The sequence below is a fragment of the Ranitomeya imitator genome, chromosome 1 (assembly GCF_032444005.1).
Source record: "Ranitomeya imitator isolate aRanImi1 chromosome 1, aRanImi1.pri, whole genome shotgun sequence".
Taxonomy (NCBI): domain Eukaryota; kingdom Metazoa; phylum Chordata; class Amphibia; order Anura; family Dendrobatidae; genus Ranitomeya; species Ranitomeya imitator.
The window spans coordinates 243,587,298-243,607,034 of record NC_091282.1 but is presented as its reverse complement, the minus strand read 5'-3'; the positions used below and the strand labels follow the sequence as shown (position 1 = coordinate 243,607,034).

The following is a 19,737-nucleotide window of genomic DNA, read 5'->3' as shown; positions in this document are numbered from 1 at the left end:
GTTATGTATGGAAAAAGAATCTGGAAGGGTCAGACGAAAAGACACAGGATTAAGAACCTCAGAAATCCTATACGGACCAATGAAACGAGGTTTAAACTTAGGAGAGGAAACCTTCATAGGAATATGACGAGAAGATAACCAAACCAAATCCCCAACACGAAGTCGGGGACCCACACAGCGTCTGCGATTAGCGAAACGTTGAGCCTTCTCCTGGGACAAGGTCAAATTGTCCACTACATGAGTCCAAATCTGCTGCAACCTGTCCACCACAGTATCCACACCAGGACAGTCCGAAGACTCAACCTGCCCTGAAGAGAAACGAGGATGGAACCCAGAGTTGCAGAAAAACGGCGAAACCAATGTAGCCGAGCTGGCCCGATTATTAAGGGCGAACTCAGCCAAAGGCAAAAAGGACACCCAGTCATCCTGATCAGCAGAAACAAAGCATCTCAGATATGTTTCCAAGGTCTGATTGGTTCGTTCGGTCTGGCCATTAGTCTGAGGATGGAAAGCCGAGGAAAAAGACAAGTCAATGCCCATCCTACCACAAAAGGCTCGCCAAAACCTCGAAACAAACTGGGAACCTCTGTCAGAAACGATATTCTCTGGAATGCCATGTAAACGAACCACATGCTGGAAGAACAATGGCACCAAATCAGAGGAGGAAGGTAATTTAGACAAGGGTACCAAATGGACCATCTTAGAGAAGCGATCACAGACCACCCAAATGACTGACATCTTTTGAGAGACTGGAAGATCTGAAATAAAATCCATAGAGATATGTGTCCAAGGCCTCTTCGGGACCGGCAAGGGCAAAAGCAACCCGCTGGCACGAGAACAGCAGGGCTTAGCCCGAGCACAAATCCCACAGGACTGCACAAAAGTACGCACATCCCGCGACAGAGATGGCCACCAAAAGCATCTAGCCACTAACTCTCTGGTACCAAAGATTCCAGGATGACCAGCCAACACCGAACAATGAACCTCAGAGATAACTTTATTCGTCCACCTATCAGGGACAAACAGTTTCTCCGCTGGGCAACGATCAGGTTTATTAGCCTGAAATTTTTGCAGCACCCGCCGCAAATCAGGGGAGATGGCAGACACAATTACTCCCTCTTTGAGGATACCCGCCGGCTCAGATAAACCCGGAGAGTTGGGCACAAAACTCCTAGACAGAGCATCCGCCTTCACATTTTTAGAGCCCGGAAGGTACGAAATCACAAAGTCAAAACGGGCAAAAAACAGCGACCAACGAGCCTGTCTAGGATTCAACCGCTTGGCAGACTCGAGATAAGTCAAGTTCTTATGATCAGTCAAGACCACCACGCGATGCTTAGCTCCTTCAAGCCAATGACGCCACTCCTCGAATGCCCACTTCATGGCCAGCAACTCTCGATTGCCCACATCATAATTTTGCTCAGCAGGCGAAAACTTCCTGGAAAAGAAGGCGCATGGTTTCATCACCGAGCAATCAGAACTTCTCTGCGACAAAACAGCCCCTGCTCCAATCTCAGAAGCATCAACCTCGACCTGGAACGGAAGCGAAACATCTGGTTGACACAACACAGGGGCAGAAGAAAAACGACGCTTCAACTCTTGAAAAGCTTCCACAGCAGCAGAAGACCAATTGACCACATCAGCACCCTTCTTGGTCAAATCGGTCAATGGTTTAGCAATGCTAGAAAAATTGCAGATGAAGCAACGATAAAAATTAGCAAAGCCCAGGAACTTTTGCAGACTTTTCAGAGATGTCGGCTGAGTCCAATCATGGATGGCTTGGACCTTAACAGGGTCCATCTCGATAGTAGAAGGGGAAAAGATGAACCCCAAAAATGAAACCTTCTGAACACCAAAGAGACACTTTGATCCCTTCACAAACAAAGAATTAGCACGCAGGACCTGAAACACCGTTCTGACCTGCTTCACATGAGACTCCCAATCATCCGAGAAGATCAAAATGTCATCCAAGTACACAATCAGGAATTTATCCAGGTACTCTCGGAAGATGTCATGCATAAAGGACTGAAACACTGATGGAGCATTGGCAAGTCCGAATGGCATTACTAGATACTCAAAATGGACCTCGGGCGTATTAAATGCAGTTTTCCATTCATCGCCTCGCTAAATACGCACAAGATTATACGCACCACGAAGATCTATCTTGGTGAACCAACTAGCCCCCTTAATCCGAGCAAACAAATCAGATAACAACGGCAAGGGGTACTGAAATTTAACCGTGATCTTATTTAGAAGGCGGTAATCTATACAAGGTCTCAGTGAACCATCCTTCTTGGCTACAAAAAAGAACCCTGCTCCTAATGGCGACGATGACGGGCGAATATGCCCCTTCTCCAAGGACTCCTTCACATAACTCCGCATAGCGGCGTGCTCAGGCACAGATAAATTAAACAGTCGACCTTTTGGGAATTTACTACCAGGAATCAAATCGATAGCACAATCACAATCCCTATGCGGAGGTAGGGTATCGGACTTGGGCTCATCAAATACATCCCGGTAATCAGACAAGAACTCTGGAACCTCAGAAGGGGTGGATGACGAAATAGTCAGAAATGGGACATCACCATGTACACCCTGACAACCCCAGCTGGACACAGACATGGATTTCCAATCTAATACTGGATTATGGACTTGTAGCCATGGCAACCCCAACACGACCACATCATGCAGATTATGCAACACCAGAAAGCGAATAACCTCCTGATGTGCAGGAGCCATGCACATGGTCAGCTGGGTCCAGTACTGAGGCTTATTCTTGGCCAAAGGCGTAGCATCAATTCCTCTCAATGGAATAGGACACTGCAAGGGCTCCAAGAAAAACCCACAACGCCTAGCATACTTCAAGTCCATCAAATTCAGGGCAGCGCCTGAATCCACAAATGCCATGACAGAATACGATGACAAAGAGCAGATCAAGGTAACGGACAGAAGAAATTTTGACTGTACCGTTCCCATGGTGGCAAACCTAGCGAACCGCTTAGTGCGCTTAGGACAATCAGAGATAGCATGAGTGGAATCACCACAGTAGAAACACAGCCCATTCAGACGTCTGTGTTCTTGCCGTTCAACTCTGGTCAAAGTCCTATCGCACTGCATAGGCTCAGGTTTAAGCTCAGGTAATACCGCCAAATGGTGCACAGATTTACGCTCACGCAAGCGTCGACCGATCTGAATGGCTAAAGACATAGACTCATTCAGACCAGCAGGCATAGGAAATCCCACCATGACATCCTTAAGGGCTTCAGAGAGACCTTTTCTGAAAATAGCTGCGAGCGCACCTTCATTCCATTGAGTGAGTACGGACCACTTCCTAAATTTCTGACAATATACCTCTATCTCATCCTGACCCTGACACAGAGCCAGCAAATTTTTCTCTGCCTGATCCACTGAATTAGGTTCATCGTACAGCAATCCGAGCGCCAGGAAAAACGCATCGATATTACTTAATGCAGGATCTCCTGACGCAAGAGAAAATGCCCAGTCCTGAGGGTCGCCACGTAAAAAAGAAATAATGATCCTAACTTGTTGAACTGGGTCACCAGAGGAGCGAGGTTTCAAAGCCAGAAATAGTTTACAATTATTTTTGAAACTCAGAAATTTAGTTCTATCTCCAAAAAACAAATCAGGAATAGGAATTCTCGGTTCTAACATAGAATTCTGAACCACAAAGTCTTGAATATTTTGTACTCTTGCCGTGAGCTGATCCACACATGAAGACAGACCTTTAATGTCCATCGCTACACCTGTGTCCTGAACCACCCAAATGTCTAGGGGAAAAAAAAGGCAAAACACAGTGCAGAGAAAAAAAAATGGTCTCAGAACTTCTTTTTTCCCTCTATTGAGAATCATTAGTACTTTGTGCCTCCAGTACTGTTGTGAAAGGTAATTCAGTACCACAATGGACATAGAGGTCAGAACACATACAGTGACCTGACAATAACCCAAAAACATAGAACGAGCTCTGAGATGTGGGAACTCTGCTGACCGCAATCCCTAATCCTCTCCAACCACACTAGAGGCAGCCGTGGATTGCGCCTAACGCTCCCTATGCAACTCGGCACAGCCTGAGAAACTAGCTAACCTGAAGATAGAAAATAAGCCTACCTTGCCTCAGAGAAATACCCCAAAGGAAAAGGCAGCCCCCACATATAATGACTGTGAGTTAAGATGAAAAGACAAACGTAGAGATGAAATAGATTTAGCAAAGTGAGGCCCGACTTTCTGAACAGAGCGAGGATAGGAAAGGTAACTTTGCGGACAACACAAAACCCTACAAAAACCACGCAAAGGGGGCAAAAAGACCCTCCGTACCGAACTAACGGCACGGAGGTACACCCTCTGCGTCCCAGAGCTTCCAGCAAGCAGGAAAAAACAAATAGACAAGCTGGACAGAAAAAACAGCAAACAAAATAGCAAAGCGGAACTTAGCTATGCAGAGCAGCAGGCCACAGGAACGATCCAGGAGGAAACAGGTACAATACTAGAACATTGACTGGAGGCCAGGATCAAAGCACTAGGTGGAGTTAAATAGAGCAGCACCTAACGACTTCACCACATCACCTGAGGAAGGAAACTCAGAAGCCGCAGTACCACTTTCCTCCACCAACGGAAGCTCACGGAGAGAATCAGCCGAAGTACCACTTGTGACCACAGTAGGGAGCTCTGCCACAGAATTCACAACACTGCTGTCATTCTGCTGCACTAGCAGCTTTAATCTTACATAGTGTACAGCTTGCTGCTGAGAAGACCGACCACCAGAGCCTGGCCATATGCATAGTAGTTACATATAAGGCTGAGGCATTAAAGGGTTTACCCAATACTATTTACATTTTTATCTACTTGCCTAACAACTAACAGGAAGCTAGTTGCTAACTACCTGTCTGTTCTACCCGGAATCGGCTCAGAATAGTCAATGACTGCTAATGTTGGTAATTCAGCTGCTCTATCCCAACAAAGCAGCTCTTCTTCTTCCAGGATGCTCTGTCGATGGCATTTGGTTGCCAAAGTCATGATGATTGACAGCCCGCCTGCTCCCTGCAGTTAGGCAGCGGGGAGCTGTCTGTTAATCACCCATCAGCAGAGAAGAGGAAGGTCATGATGATTGACAGCCTGCCTGCTCCCTGCAGTTAGGCAGCGGGGAGCTGTCTGTTAATCACCCATCAGCAGGGAAGAGAAGCCACTACTCTGTTGACGTGATGTCAGAGGAAGCCGCGGTATCACCAACCAGAGCGGTCTGTGAGGTCGGCGCTGGGTAAACATGCATGTACGTAGCAACTACCTGAAACTTATAGCAGAGGGAATATAACCCTAATCAAAAACATATAGAGGTGCAATAAAGCACTAATTCACGCAGAATAATAACTATAAAACCTGTTCACTTCCTGAGGAAGCTCGTGTGAAACGTACACTGAAGTGTGGTGCGGCGGCAGCATCTCCACAATCAACCCGGGTCAATCATTTATTTTCATCACTTATTTTTAAATGACCCACATTTATGGTTGTGATATTTATCCTCCACTATTTTTTAATTACAACTATTATCTTTATATACCTGTTTTTAGTGCACTTGAACCTTATATATAAATATATTTACTTATTATATTGCTGATACGTGTGTGTATTTTTTTATTTTTGTCTTTATAGGTTTCTTTTATCCTGTTTTGTCAAATTGGTGTCTTAAAAATAAAGCAAATAGCATGTTAATCCTTTTGGGGCTATTTAATGGTTAGTCAAATCAATTTGTTAGGTTTTAAGATAGTAACAATTTGCCTATTAGTACTTAGACCCATAATTAAAAAAAGAAACAAAAAATCCTGAATAACCCATTTAACTCTTGAGATACCAGTCAGCTCACACCAGCCTATTGATTACTATGGAGTACATAGAGGTTCACCTCCCTATCAGCTCCTGAACCATCAGTCTGACAAAAATCACAATCCTCTACCAAAAGCAGCTGTCACTTGAGGCTGTATAAAGGCCCTGTCATCTTTACATACTAACCATTAGTGTGTCACACTAACAGTATAAAATTTATCAGTAGGATGAAACTACTACCAGAGCTGTCATTCAAAGAGGAATACACGTCCCTCCAGCAACAGGGAATTAAGGAGACTGGAAAGCTGTGGGCTGCTCAAGACACAACTTGAGAATAACCCTTTAAACCCTTACCCAATGTCAAGTACATGTACGTGATTGCAGAGCTGATTAGGTATGGAGAGGGCTCAGGAGCTGAGCTTTCTCCACATGCAGCAGATACCAGCTATAATACATAGCCGGCATCTGTCTCTAAAGGTACCTTCACACTAAACAACTTCACAACGATATCGCTAGCGATCCGTGACGTTGCAGCGTCCTGGCTAGCGATATCGTTGTGTTTGACACGCAGCAGCGATCAGGATCCTGCTGTGATGTCGTTGGTCGCTGCAGAAAGTCCAGAACTTTATTTCGTCGCTGGATTTCCTGCAGACATCGCTGAATCGGCGTGTGTGACGCCGATTCAGCGATGTCTTCACTGGTAACCAGGGTAAACATCGGGTTACTAAGCGCAGGGCCGCGCTTAGTAACCCGATGTTTACCCTGGTTACCATCGTAAAAGTAAAAAAACAAACACTACATACTTACCTTCTGCTGTCTGTCCCCGGCGCTGTGCTTCTCTGCACTCCTCCTGCATCCTGTGTCAGCGTCGGCCAGCCGGAAAGCACAGCGGTGACGTCACCACTCTGCTTTCCGGCCGCTGTGCTCACAGTCAGTGCAGGAAAGCAGAGAGCCAGGGACAGACAGAGGAATGTAAGTATGTAGTGTTTGTTTTTTTTACTTTTACGATGGTAACCATGGTAAACATCGGGTTACTAAGCGCGGCCCTGCGCTTAGTAACCCGATGTTTACCCTGGTTACCGGCATCGTTGGTCGCTGGAGAGCTGTCTGTGTGACAGCTCTCCAGCGACCAAACAGCGACGCTGCAGCGATCGACATCGTTGTCGGTATCGCTGCAGCGTCGCTAAGTGTGAAGGTACCTTAACATATGAGCTTTGGCTGTGGCTGTTAAGCATTTAAACACTGCTGTTAATCTCTGAAGGGATTAAACTGTGCTCTCCTGTCTGCATTAACATGCACTTTGCACCTTTCTGAGCACAAATACTTGCTAAAAAAATTCAACATGGTCAGGTTTAATGCGACTACCACAGGGCATTGAGGAAAATAAACTGTATATTGACCTGTTCACGAAACCAAGGAATTCATTACTTCACCATGATAGCTTTCATCCAAAAACGATAGATTTGCTTCCCACAAGTCAATTACAACATATTGAGAGGATAGTATCTGACCCTGGTCACATGACCTATTGAGTTAACTATATGTCATCATCGTCTTCTCTTGGATGATGTCATTTAGTCTCCATCCGCCTGAATGCTTCTGCTATCTGATTGGACGATGACTGTGACAGCTTCAATACAGGCATGGGGGTTGTGATTAGATACCCCTGGGAATTCTGATAATGGAGATCATGTAATTCTGCCTTCCTTGGGGATTTGGTTAGATACTCAAACAGTGAGGTCATCTGTAGACGTGCAGCAATATATATTACACAAGTCCCTTTTGATATATTGATTATATCCGTTATTTCTCTGAACCTTTTTAGTACTTTGGTATGAATATAACTCCATTTCCCCTTGTAGCACAGCTTACATTTGTATAATTGCACTTGATTTTATTGTGTTTCAATCTTTTGTCTGATGATTAGATGGCTTTGATGATAACCGGGATGGGCTCTGAGGAGGAGGAGGAAGAGGTTGGGCTCAATCCCCCTGATGTATAAAACGTGTCATCTGCATTTTATAGCTGAATTTTTATTATGTGTATTTCTGGCTTGATAAAGGCCTATCACGCTTTGTTGCATTGTCTACCTTATTTTTGGGTCTTTGCTATGTGACTTTAAGGATAGAATAAAAGCTATGTTTTATCACAGTATAAATTCTCCGATGCCTCAAAATTTTTGGAACTTTCATTGTTTTGGACCATGTGGGGGGTTGGGGTCATACTGAGCCACCAATGGTGAAGGACAATCGCTTACTTGGATCTTATAACTTAATAGGACTCACATGTGTTAGTAAATATTTGTATTTCCCATGAAATAACAGTTCTGGATCATTATTCTTTGGTTATAAATAAATTGAAGACTGGTTGTTATGAATACCCTTGGCAATAGGGTCTGTCCCTAAATACTGTGATAGTCAGTGCTGATTGGACAGTGTCATAATACTTTGTAGGGACCCCCCTCAGTTAGTAACACCTACTTGTTAATTTACTCACAAATTCATAGGAGGCATAATAGAGGAATAGCACAATAGAGACATCTAAAGCCCACAGCTGTTGATCGAATGGTGCTTTGGCCTATCTTTCAGACAGCAGTAATCTCGCCTGACTATCCCATAGACAGGAGTGCTCACTTGGTCACATGCGCCTGTGTTCTCTATAAGAAAAGTAAAGAGAAATGTCTATCAAAGACATAAGAGGCCGTCAGTGTGTAAAATAGATAAAACTTTGACAGCATCTTTATGTGCAGTCAAGAAAAGCATCTAATAACTATGATGAAACTGGCTTTCATGAGAACCACCCAAGAAAGCGAGATAAAAAAATACCAATGCTGCTGTTCAGTAGAGTGACCAGCCTCAGAAACAGCAAACTGACTGACAGCACCTCAGATAATAGCTCTGATAAATTATGCCCAAAAATGAGGTATCATGCACATCTCAATATTACCTGGCCGAAAGATTACAAGAAGCAAGCCTTTATGGCCGAATTGCTGCAAAGAAGACACTGTTGAGGACCTTAAAAATGGAAGAAACTTGTTTGGATCAAGCAACATGAACTGTCCAACAACTGGACAATAGATCAGTGGATAGCTGTACTGTGGTCTGCTGAATCAAAATTTGAGATTTTTGGTCCCAACAGCCATGTCTTTGTGAGACTCCGAAAAAGTGAGTGGATGGTTTCTACATGTATGATACCTGCCATGAAGCATGAAGGAGGGGGTGTGATAGTGTTGGTTTTCTTTCATGGTGAAATTCTTAGTGATTTATTCCAAATTCAAGGCATACTAACCCTGCATGGCAACCACAGTATTCTGCAATGACATGCCATCCCATGTTATTGGGGACCATCATTTGTGTTGACCCAAAACAACTCCAGGCAGTGGCATAACTTGAAGCTCATGGGCTCCAAATGCAAAAGCTCAAACTAGGCACTTAATTATTGGTTAATTAGTATTGGTCTTATCATGTGGGCCAAATGGATTTTTGGGCCCCTTACACTGAAGGGCCCAGGTGTGATTGCAACACCTGCACCTATTGTAGATAGGCCTGTGCCTCCATGCTATGTTACCAAGAATGAGAGGGATGGAATGCTGGGTTAGATGACACTGCCTCTACAATCAACCGGCCTCAACCCAATTTAGATGATTTGGGATCTCACACTCCACTTTTCCTAATGTAGACATTGCTGCAAATGCGCTCCATCACAGTTTCCTGATAGCACCTGCTGGGAAGAGTACATAATGGAACGCTACACAGTAATATGTTACCCTCAAAAAGCAAGAATGTGAAATGTGTGTTTAGATTTACACAGGAGCACACTAGCTATAGCCAAGCACTTTATTGTTGAACTTTATCATGTCAAATAACTTTTTATAGTTTTTAATTTAAAATGGGTTATATATCGGTGGTTTCTCTTGAAATATCCGGCACTTTGGCTCACCCTAGCTTCATTGTGACATGTAAGTATATCTGTTTGTTCAATACTGTACACGATTTATTGATATTCTCCGTTATGACTGTACCTATTGGAATCATTACGCTTCTTCACTTTGCATATTTTTTCTCAGAGATATGTAATATTGTGTGCATCCACCTGTGTTTCTTGAATCTTCACTTTGGACATCATTTTTTACACATATATTTTTTTATGTGAATGAATAAAATACTATATTTTGAATAAATATGTGGGGTTTTCATTATTCCATATATTTATAGATTGTATATTATCTTGGAGTCTCTGCCATGTGCAGATCTATCCTTACACTGCAATAAGAGCTATTTTTATCCCCTAGCTTAAATGACTAATTGGAGTTTGGTGACTCTAATAATATACCACTTTATGGTAGTTTATAAAATGATAACAAATAATATAAGATGAACAAATTGCAATAAACGTAGGCTGTCTTCAATCTGTAATGCTCAGTGAATGATGTCTTACCTGGCCCACTGCCTGGAGGTTGAAGCATGGCAAACCTGAGGTATCTGCTTTGTAGACCACCACCCCAATGAGCCAGCAAAAAGCCAGAAATAAGTCAGAGAGACTGAGATAAAACAGTGGCCGAACCTAGTAAGAAAAAAAATCACATAAAATTGGACCAAATATAGCAATACAATATTTGAATATGCAACACAAATGAACCCTACAGTGGGCTAGTATATGTCCGTGGGGTGTGCATGAGATTACTTAAAATCTCATATTGTAATACTCGGTGGATTCACGTGTATCCCCGAATGAGAGCAAATTCCAAGAGACTGGAGAATAGAGATGGAATTAACTGTTCTTAAATCTGAAATTTCATTAAACAAGTTGTTTCCTTTCAGAAAAGATTTGCCTGCTGGCTTATTCTGTTGTAAAAAGAAAACCAACTAAACTTCATTTACCATCCCAGGGTACAGCAATGTTTCTCCGGCGCTGCTTCGGACTCCGTCGTTTGGCTGCCGGGGAGCCGTCACGTCAACAGCATGGCAGCTAGTCACTGAGCTCTGTGGCTTTTGTCATTTCCATCAGCATAGCAGATGATCTCAGTGACTGGCTGCAGCACTGTTGACGTGACTGTAACATAGCGAGAGTACGTAAAGCACAGGCAATCAAATGTATTTGAGATGAGACAACTCATTTAAAATATTACAGCAGAATTAAACCAATTATGTGTGTGGGGCACAAACAACCTTATACCCCTGACAAATGCGGATTAGAAGTAAAAAGGTGTATCAGAATGCTCAGGAAAAATTGTACAACAAATTTTGTTGTCCATTTTTTCCTGTTGTGAAAATAAACAATTTTGGGTCTAAAGTAAAATTTTTGTGACAAAAAATTAAATGTTCATTTTTTCCTACCACATTCCAAAAATTCCTGTGAATCCTCTGAAAGGTTGATAAACTTCTTGAATGTGGTTTTGAGCACCTTAAGGGGTGAAGTTTTTAGAATGGTGTCACGCTTGAATATTTTCTGTCTCATATGCCCCTCAAAGTCACTTCAAATGTGAGGTGGTCCAAGAAAAAAAATGGTTTTGTAAATTTTGTTGGAAAAATCAGAAATCGCTGGTCAACTTTTAACCCTTATAGCTTCCTAACAAGAAAAAAAATATGATTAAAAAATTGTGCTGATGTAAAGTAGACATGTGGGAAATGTTACTGATTAACTATTTTGTGTGATATAACTCTCTGATTTAAGGGAATAAAAATTAAAAGTTTGAAAATTGAAAAATTTTCCACATTTTCAACAAATTTCTGAATTTTTCACAAATAAACACAAATCATAATCGAAGACGTTTTACCACTACTATGAAGAACAATATGTCACGATATAACAGTCTTAGAATTAGTGGGAACTGTTGAAGCGTTCCAGATTTATTACCATATAAAGTGACAGTGGTCAAAATTGTAAAATTTGGCCCGGTCATGAAAGTATTTTTTTTCTAGAACATAAAAATCTAACATAAGCAACAGTTTTTGTCTCTTTTTTTCACAATCCATTTAGGCTTTATTCACAGGTCAGCATTTTGCATCAGTGTTTATATGTCAAAGCCCGGAGTGACATCTATAATTAAGGTAAATCTATACTTGAAAGACTGACAGCTGTTCTGTGTTCTGGAGACGTTCCTGTTTTGGCATGCAAATACTGATGAAATACTGATGCAAAAATACTGCCGTGTCAATGAGGCCTGAATGTCGGCATGAATAATCCAATTACCCAAGTGGGCCTTATAGCCTATTACAAGTCCCAACGATCATCAGGAAGGCTATTGATATGGTAGAAATATTAGGTGTCATAAACCTTAATTAGAAATATATCTGGATATTGGTTGCAAAACAATAAATTAGGATATTACTTTTCATTACATAAAGAAATATTATCAGGGAGCCTTATGTTCATTCACTAATAATGTTTTTCACATGTACCCAAAGCTGATCTAAAAAATTAATGGGCCCTTTAAATGCTTTTCTTTCCAGATACAGTGTAACAACCCTGCCGGCATCACTGCATGGCCTTCCATTCCCCACCTGCCTGTCTACTCACTCACCCAGTACCATGCTGTGAGATCTGTCTGCTGCCGGCTCCATGCCATATGCTTCATGGCGGCTTGCTCTGTGTACACTTCCTGGCTGTGTGCATAGGGGGGCAGCGCCAGCCACTCCGGATTCTTATTGAGACTGTGTGCACCTCCCTTGGGTGTTCCTGGCCAATAGCCTTGAGGCCTCTGATACTTAAGGCATCCTCACCCATTGGAGGATGCCTGAGCAAACTATTCCCCTCAGTTAGCACTTGCTACTGAGCTGCCAGGTCGTGTGTTTCCTGTCTAAGAGGGCTGCAATACTGCAGGCCTTCATCTGTGTTCTGTTTGTGTATTCGTGTCCGTTCCTGTCTAAACTCTGGTCTATGTCCGTTCCTGTTTCTCCTTTGTCATTTGTCATTTCCCACTCTGCTGTGTGTACCTCCGCCTTATCTTCCTGCTCTGCTTGCCACTTTCTGTGGCTCTGCATCTCTGCTCTGTTCTGCCACAACCTGTGGTTCTGTGCCTCTCGGCTTTCCTCGCCACAACCTGTGGTTCTGCATTCTTTTACTCTTGGCGTTACCTCCTGCGGTTCTGGCTCTTGGCTCAGCCTCCAGCATCTCCGCTCTTGGCTCAGCCTCCAGCATCTCCGCCTCCAGCATCTCCGCTTTTGGCTCCGCCTCCAACATATCCGCTCTTGGCTTCGCCTCCAGCGTCTCCGCTCTTGGCTCCACCCCCTGCGGCTCCATCCTTGGCTCTGCCTTCTCCTTCTCTACTCTCTGCCTTCTCCTTCTCTGCTCATAGCTCTGCCTTCTCTTCTCTTAGCTCCACTTCCTACTCTTACTCCGCCTCCTGTGATTCTGCTTTGCTTCCACTTTTGCTCTATCTTTATTCTGCAACTTGCCATACAGGTCTTTACCTGTTTCTTTATATTCTCCAGTCTGAACAGGTTCTTACCTGTTTCCATACATCCATCTGAATACCAGTTCCTACCAGAGTATCAGTCCTGTCTGCCAGTACCAGCCGTGCCTGCCTGTCAGCCTGAGTGCCAGCCGCGCCCGTCTGCCTGCCTGTATCTCCGTCAAGCCCGTCCGCCCGTCAGGGTTTCTGCCATACCCGTCTGTCAGCCAGTGTCACAGCCATGCCTGCCTGCCCGTGTCTTGTCCCGGTGGGATCAGCATCCACAGTCCGACTCCACCCTGGAGTGGTACCTGGTAGCTTCCTATTGCACAAGTCTGACCTCACCATCAAAGGCTCCAGCAAACACCTAGGAAGCTACTTAGTTACGCCCCTTCCAAGGAAGTTCGGTCTGTGGTCCAGTGGGGCCACACCCCCAGGTGCCCGCGCCAACCAGTCTCGGCGCGAGCGTTACATACAGTAGTATATCACTACATGAAGGTATAACTGGTTCTGTTTTCCTGCACCCTGGCATTCCTGTCCATTGTTGTTCACTTCAACACAGCTGTGCCATGGTTTCCTGCATTTCGGTTGGACTGAAGTGCTACTGTGCAGAGAAAAAGCTGAAAAGGATGGCAGAGGTCCAAGACATAGGGCCCCCAACATACATATTAGCATATCTTAGTGATATACCCATTAGTGTGAGAAGACATTGTTAAGAATTACTCTTTAAGACCAATGCTAAAAATACAACATATTTTACTCACCTCTGGTGATCTAACAGCATTCTGAAATACAGCATACCCAATGATTGAGCCCGAACCTACAATACTGGAGAGAAAACATGAAATATACAATCATTTATTTCAATTAGTAAGCTGTATTTTCACATAAAAACAATTAGATTGGAAAATTATTATAGGAAGTAAAATCCAGACAATTACTTGGAAAGCTAATGTGTTCTATTATGCACCTTTTATCTTGGTCTTTTTGCTTCTGTTCATAGCAGAAAACACAATAGTTTGCCAGGTTCATTATATGATGGACACCAGCGGCACCCTAGAGATTTCACTGACTTATAATGGGGTCTGTCCGGCCCTACCAAACTATCCTTTTCACATGTACCAGAGACATTCGTAGATCCATTCAAGCGAATGGGCCTGTGCACATGTCAGTGTTTCCACGGACCGCGTGTCCACACGCAAAATATGTTGACATGTCGATTTTTTTTAACAGCAGCACGGGCCAAAAAATGTTCTACACACGTGCATACTAATGACACATCCGTGTGTCATCAGTACCACATGTACTGGTGCCAGGGAAGCAGCAGTAAAGTTAGCGCTGTTCCCCAACGCTGGGTGCTGAAGACCGCTCGCATCAATCTCCCCTGCTCTGCCGGTCATCAGCGCGAGCAAAGGAAAATGGAAAATGATGGGAGTTATATTCAAGTGATAACAATTACAGTAGGCGGCAGCTGACGAGACTACTACTTCCAGCCTACACATGCTGCCGCTAATAACAGTGAGAGCAGGCAGTGGCTGATGGGAGTATTCATCACCTCCTGCTTGCACTACAAGTAAATGAAAAATCCGGCATGGGTTCCCTTGTATTTTTGATAACCAGCCATGCAAAACTGACAGCTGAGAGCTGCAACTCTCAGTTGTGACCGTTAGCAAGGCTCGTTATCAAGAATAGAGGGGTCCACATGCTGTATTTTTTAATTATTTCAACAAATAATTTAAAAAAAAAACAGCGTGAGGTCCCCTTAACGCTCACAGCTGAAGGCTGGTATTCTCAGGCTGGCAAAAGGCCATAGGTATTGACCCCCCAGCCTAAAAATAGCAGCTTGTAACCACCAAGTAAAGGCACATCTAATAAATGTGTCAATTATAGCACTTTGCACATCTCTTCCCACTTGCCCTGTTGCGGTGGCAAGTGGGGTTCATATTGTGGGGTTGATGTCACCTTTGTATTATCTGGTGACATCAACCCCACATGGATAGGTGTCTTACACATAGTAACATAGTAACATAGTTAGTAAGGCCGAAAAAAGACATTTGTCCATCCAGTTCAGCCTATATTCCATCATAATAAATCCCCAGATCTACGTCCTTCTACAGAACCTAATAATTGTATGATACAATATTGTTCTGCTCCAGGAAGACATCCAGGCCTCTCTTGAACCCCTCGACTGAGTTCACCATCACCACCTCCTCAGGCAAGCAATTCCAGATTCTCACTGCCCTAACAGTAAAGAATCCTCTTCTATGTTGGTGGAAAAACCTTCTATCCTCCAGACGCAAAGAATGCCCCCTTGTGCCTGTCACCTTCCTTGGTATAAACAGATCCTCAGCGAGATATTTGTATTGTCCCCTTATATACTTATACATGGTTATTAGATCGCCCCTCAGTCGTCTTTTTTCTAGACTAAATAATCCTAATTTTGCTAATCTATCTGGGTATTGTAGTTCTCCCATCCCCTTTATTAATTTTGTTGCCCTCCTTTGTACTCTCTCTAGTTCCATTATATCCTTCCTGATCACCGGTGCTTCCCCATTAGTAACCTCTGAGCTTGATGTCACCAGAAAATACAAAGGTGACATCAACCCCACAAATATGAACCTGACTTGCCACCACTACAGAGCAAGTGGGAAGAGCTGGGCAAAGCGCCAGAATTGGCGCATCTAATAGTCGCTGTTATCAGTTGAATATAATTCTCATCATTCTTCCCTGTTCGTGTTGATTGCCAACAGAGCTGGGGATAATGATGAGAGCTGTCTTCAGTGCCTAGTGCCGGGAAACAGGGCTAAATGTACCGCTGCTTCTCAGATGCCGGTATGTGTGGTACTGATGCAGCACACGGTTGCCACACATTGCCACAAGTATTACACTCACAGACATGGATATCTCCGGTACTGGTTTTTCCAGTACTGGAAATATCAGGACGTGTGAAACAGGACTAAGACAATCCAATACTGTTTTGTGCTCTTTAGCAGTCTCCGCTTTCTCCCCTTTTTTGTACTTTAAAGGCATGAGAAACTTTCACCTCATAATGGTATTTTAGGGAGGATACCAGGTATTTACTGCACTTTATTAGCTACTTATTCAATTTAGAGTAGTAGTCTAAGATAATTTTAAGATATGTGGTGAAGTGGATATGTTTGTTTAACTTATTAAATTGTTATGTGTGAGTACATACAGTCATGGACGAATGTGTTGGCACCCTTGTAATTGTTCCAGAAAATAAAGCATTTCACACAGAAAATTATTTCAATTACTGTAAACATTTTTTGTTACACATATGTTTATTTCCTTTGTGTATTGGACCAACACAAATAAAACAGAAAAAAGGTCAAATTGGACATAATTTCACACAAAACTCCAAAAATGGTCCGGACAAAATGGTTGGCACATTTCCAAAATTGTGGGTAAACAACTTTATTCCAAGCATGTAATGCTCGCTCAAATTCAGATTTGGCAAGTAACAGGTATGAGCAACATGAAAATCACAGCTTAAACCAAATAAAAACAGGAGACTCAATCTTTACATTGTGTGCCACACAAAGCATGGAGAACAGAAATAAGAGAAGACTTGAGAAGTCTGAGGACTTGAGAACCAAAATTGTTGAAAAATATCAACAGTCTCAATGTTACAATTTCATCACTTGATATCTTGATGTTCCTTTGTCCACGGTGCTAAAATAATCATGAAGTTTATAACCCATGGCACTGTAACTACTATCCTTGGAAGAGAGCGTCATAGAAAAATTGATGAATAGTTGCAATATGGGATAATCCGGGTGGTGGATAAGCAGCCTCAATCAAGTACCAAAAAAATTCAAGCTGTCCTGCAAGCTCAGGTTGCATCAATGTGAGCACAAACTATCCGTCGACATTTGAATGAAATTAAATGAAACACCATGGCTGGAGACCCAGGACCCCACTGCTGACATAGAGCTAGACTGCAGTTTGACAAAATGTACATGAGTAAGCCAAAATGCTTATGGAAAAGTGCCTTGTGGACAGATGAGACCAAAATAGACCTTTTTGGTAAAGCATGTCATTCTACTGTTTACCAAAATCAGAGTGAGGCATACAAATAAAAGAGCACAGTACCTATAGTCAAATATGGTGGATGTCCAAAGATGTTTGGGGTTGCTCTGCTGCCTCTGGCACCTTGACTGTATGCAAGGCATCATGAAATCTGATTACCAAAGATTACCAAAGGATTTTGGCTCACAAAATAGTGCCCAGTGTCAGAAAGCTGGGTTTACATCCTAGGCCATGGATCTTCCAGCAGGACAATGACCCCAAACATACTTCAAGAAGCACCCAGAAATTAATGAACATAACGCACTGGAAAGTTCTGAAGGAAAGATCTTAAAATTGCTGTTGGGAGAAGGCACCCTTCAAATATGAGAGATCTGGAGTAGTTTGCAAAAGAAGAGTGGTTCAAAATTTCAGTTGAGAGGTATAAGAAGCTTGTTCATGGCTATAGGAAGCAACTGATTGCAGTTATCTATTCCAAAGGGTGTGCAACCAAATATTGAGTTGAGAGTCCAAACAATTTTGTCCGGCCCATTTTGGGAGTTTTGTGTGAAATGATGTCCTATTTGCCTTTTTTTCTGTTTATTTCTTTGTGTCAATACACACAAAGGAAACACATAAGCGTATAAAAAACGTGTAATTGCAATAATTTTCTGTGAAAAATACTTCATTTTCTAGAACAATGTCAAGGGTGCCAATACTTTCGGCCATGACTGTATTAGAAACCTTCATTGGACATCATCACAGGGCAGCACGGTGGCGCAGTGGTTAGCACAGCAGCCTTGCAGCACTGGAGTCCTGGGTTCAAACCCCACCAAGGACAACATCTGCAAGGAGTTTGTATGTTCTCTCCGTGTTTGCGTGGGTTTCCTCTGGGTTCTCTGGTTTCCTCCCACATTCCAAAGACATACTGATAGGGAATTTAGATTGTGAGCCCCATCAGAGACAGCGATGATAATGTGTGTAAAGCGCTGCGGTGGCAACATAAATGAACTGCCTTACAACTGTGCATTTGGTAATATTTATCTACTCAGTAACCTTTTTAGCTCATGGTTTGGAGTCTTTATCAAGTGATTTACAACTGCTAAAAAGTCTTAACCTTAGCCTAACCTAACATGCTCTAACATGTTGATCCAGAGGAAGTCATTTACTACTGCCAGAAAGTCTTCATACTGCCTGATGTTTTTAACTCACCTGCAAAATGTAGTGTCAGTCTACATAGCGTACGCATCCAATGATGGCATGTAAAACATGCAGAGGTAGCTAAACTAGAACATAGATATACTGAGCTAGACAATGTGATTTATATGACATGACAAGGCATCCAACCATCATCACATTATTAAGACTATGACGCTGATGAGTACCGTAGGGGAACTGTGATGCAGGAATGCAGAATAATCGCTAACGCAGGTAAGATATTAAGTGTTGTTTTCACTATTCGGACTGTATACAAAAATGGACAAAATTGTTGGTATTCTTTTGGTAAAGTAAGAAAAACCCACAATAGTCACAAATTACTTGAAACAGACAGAAGTCATTTTTAATTTAAATTTACTGTCAAATAATGAAAACCAGACATTGCTCTTGAATTGTGGTTCAGCAGAAAAATAAAAAACAAACAACTAATGAAAATGTGCTGAACAAAAATGATGATTCCTTTAACTTAATATTTTGTTGCACTACCTTTTGAGACAATCACTGTAAACAATTTTTGTAATTTTCAATGAGACTTTTGCACCTGTCCACAGATATTTTGGCCCACTCCTCGCGAGAAAGCTGTTCCAGCTGTTTTTAGCTATTTGTTTTGGTCATTATCCTTTGGAGGACCCATGACCTGCATTTCAAACCAAGCTGTCTGACACTGGGCAGCATATTTAGCTCCAGAATGCCTTCATGGTCTTTAGATTTCATTGCATTCTGCATAGATTAAAGACACCCTGTGCCAGATGCAGCAAAGCAGCCCCAAAACATAACCGAGCTGCTTCCATGTTTCACAGTATGAACTATGTTCTTTTCCTTGTATGGTTCTTTTTTGCTTCTGTAAACATACAGCTGATTTGACTTTCAAAAAAACTCCAGTTTTATCTCATCCGACCAAAAGACATTCTCCAGGAAGCTTTGTTTCATCTGTCCAAAAGACATTCTTCAAGAAGTTTTCTGGGCTGCTGCGGACTGCTAATTTTAGACTTGGGGGGTCATTATTTATGGCCCCTTACTACCCTGAGAATACCAGCCCCCAGCTGTCTGCCTTAGCAAGGCTAGTTGTCAATAATGGGGGAACCTCACACCATTTTTTTTTAAATTATTTATTTAAATCATTTTTTAAGATAAGAGTGTGGACCCCTCTATTCTTGATAACCAGCCTTGCTAATGCTGACAGCTGAGGATTGCAGCCACCAGCTGTAAGTTTTGCCTGGCAAGAATAAAAATACAGATGAGCCCACGCCATTTATTTAATCGTT

General features: G+C 42.7%; 1 protein-coding gene across 3 annotated transcripts in view; it reads right to left on the bottom strand.

The window, feature by feature from the left end:
* Window positions 1–19,737, bottom strand: part of TMEM116 (transmembrane protein 116) — a 79,560-nt gene that overhangs the window by 39,827 nt on the left and 19,996 nt on the right. For all 3 annotated transcript variants that reach the window (XM_069754834.1, XM_069754844.1, XM_069754839.1), the window contains exons 3-4: window positions 13,993–14,056; window positions 10,273–10,398 (exon numbers count right to left, since the gene is read on the bottom strand). In XM_069754834.1, coding sequence (XP_069610935.1) covers window positions 10,273–10,398; window positions 13,993–14,056 — 190 coding nt within the window. The remainder of the gene's footprint in view (window positions 1–10,272; window positions 10,399–13,992; window positions 14,057–19,737) is intronic.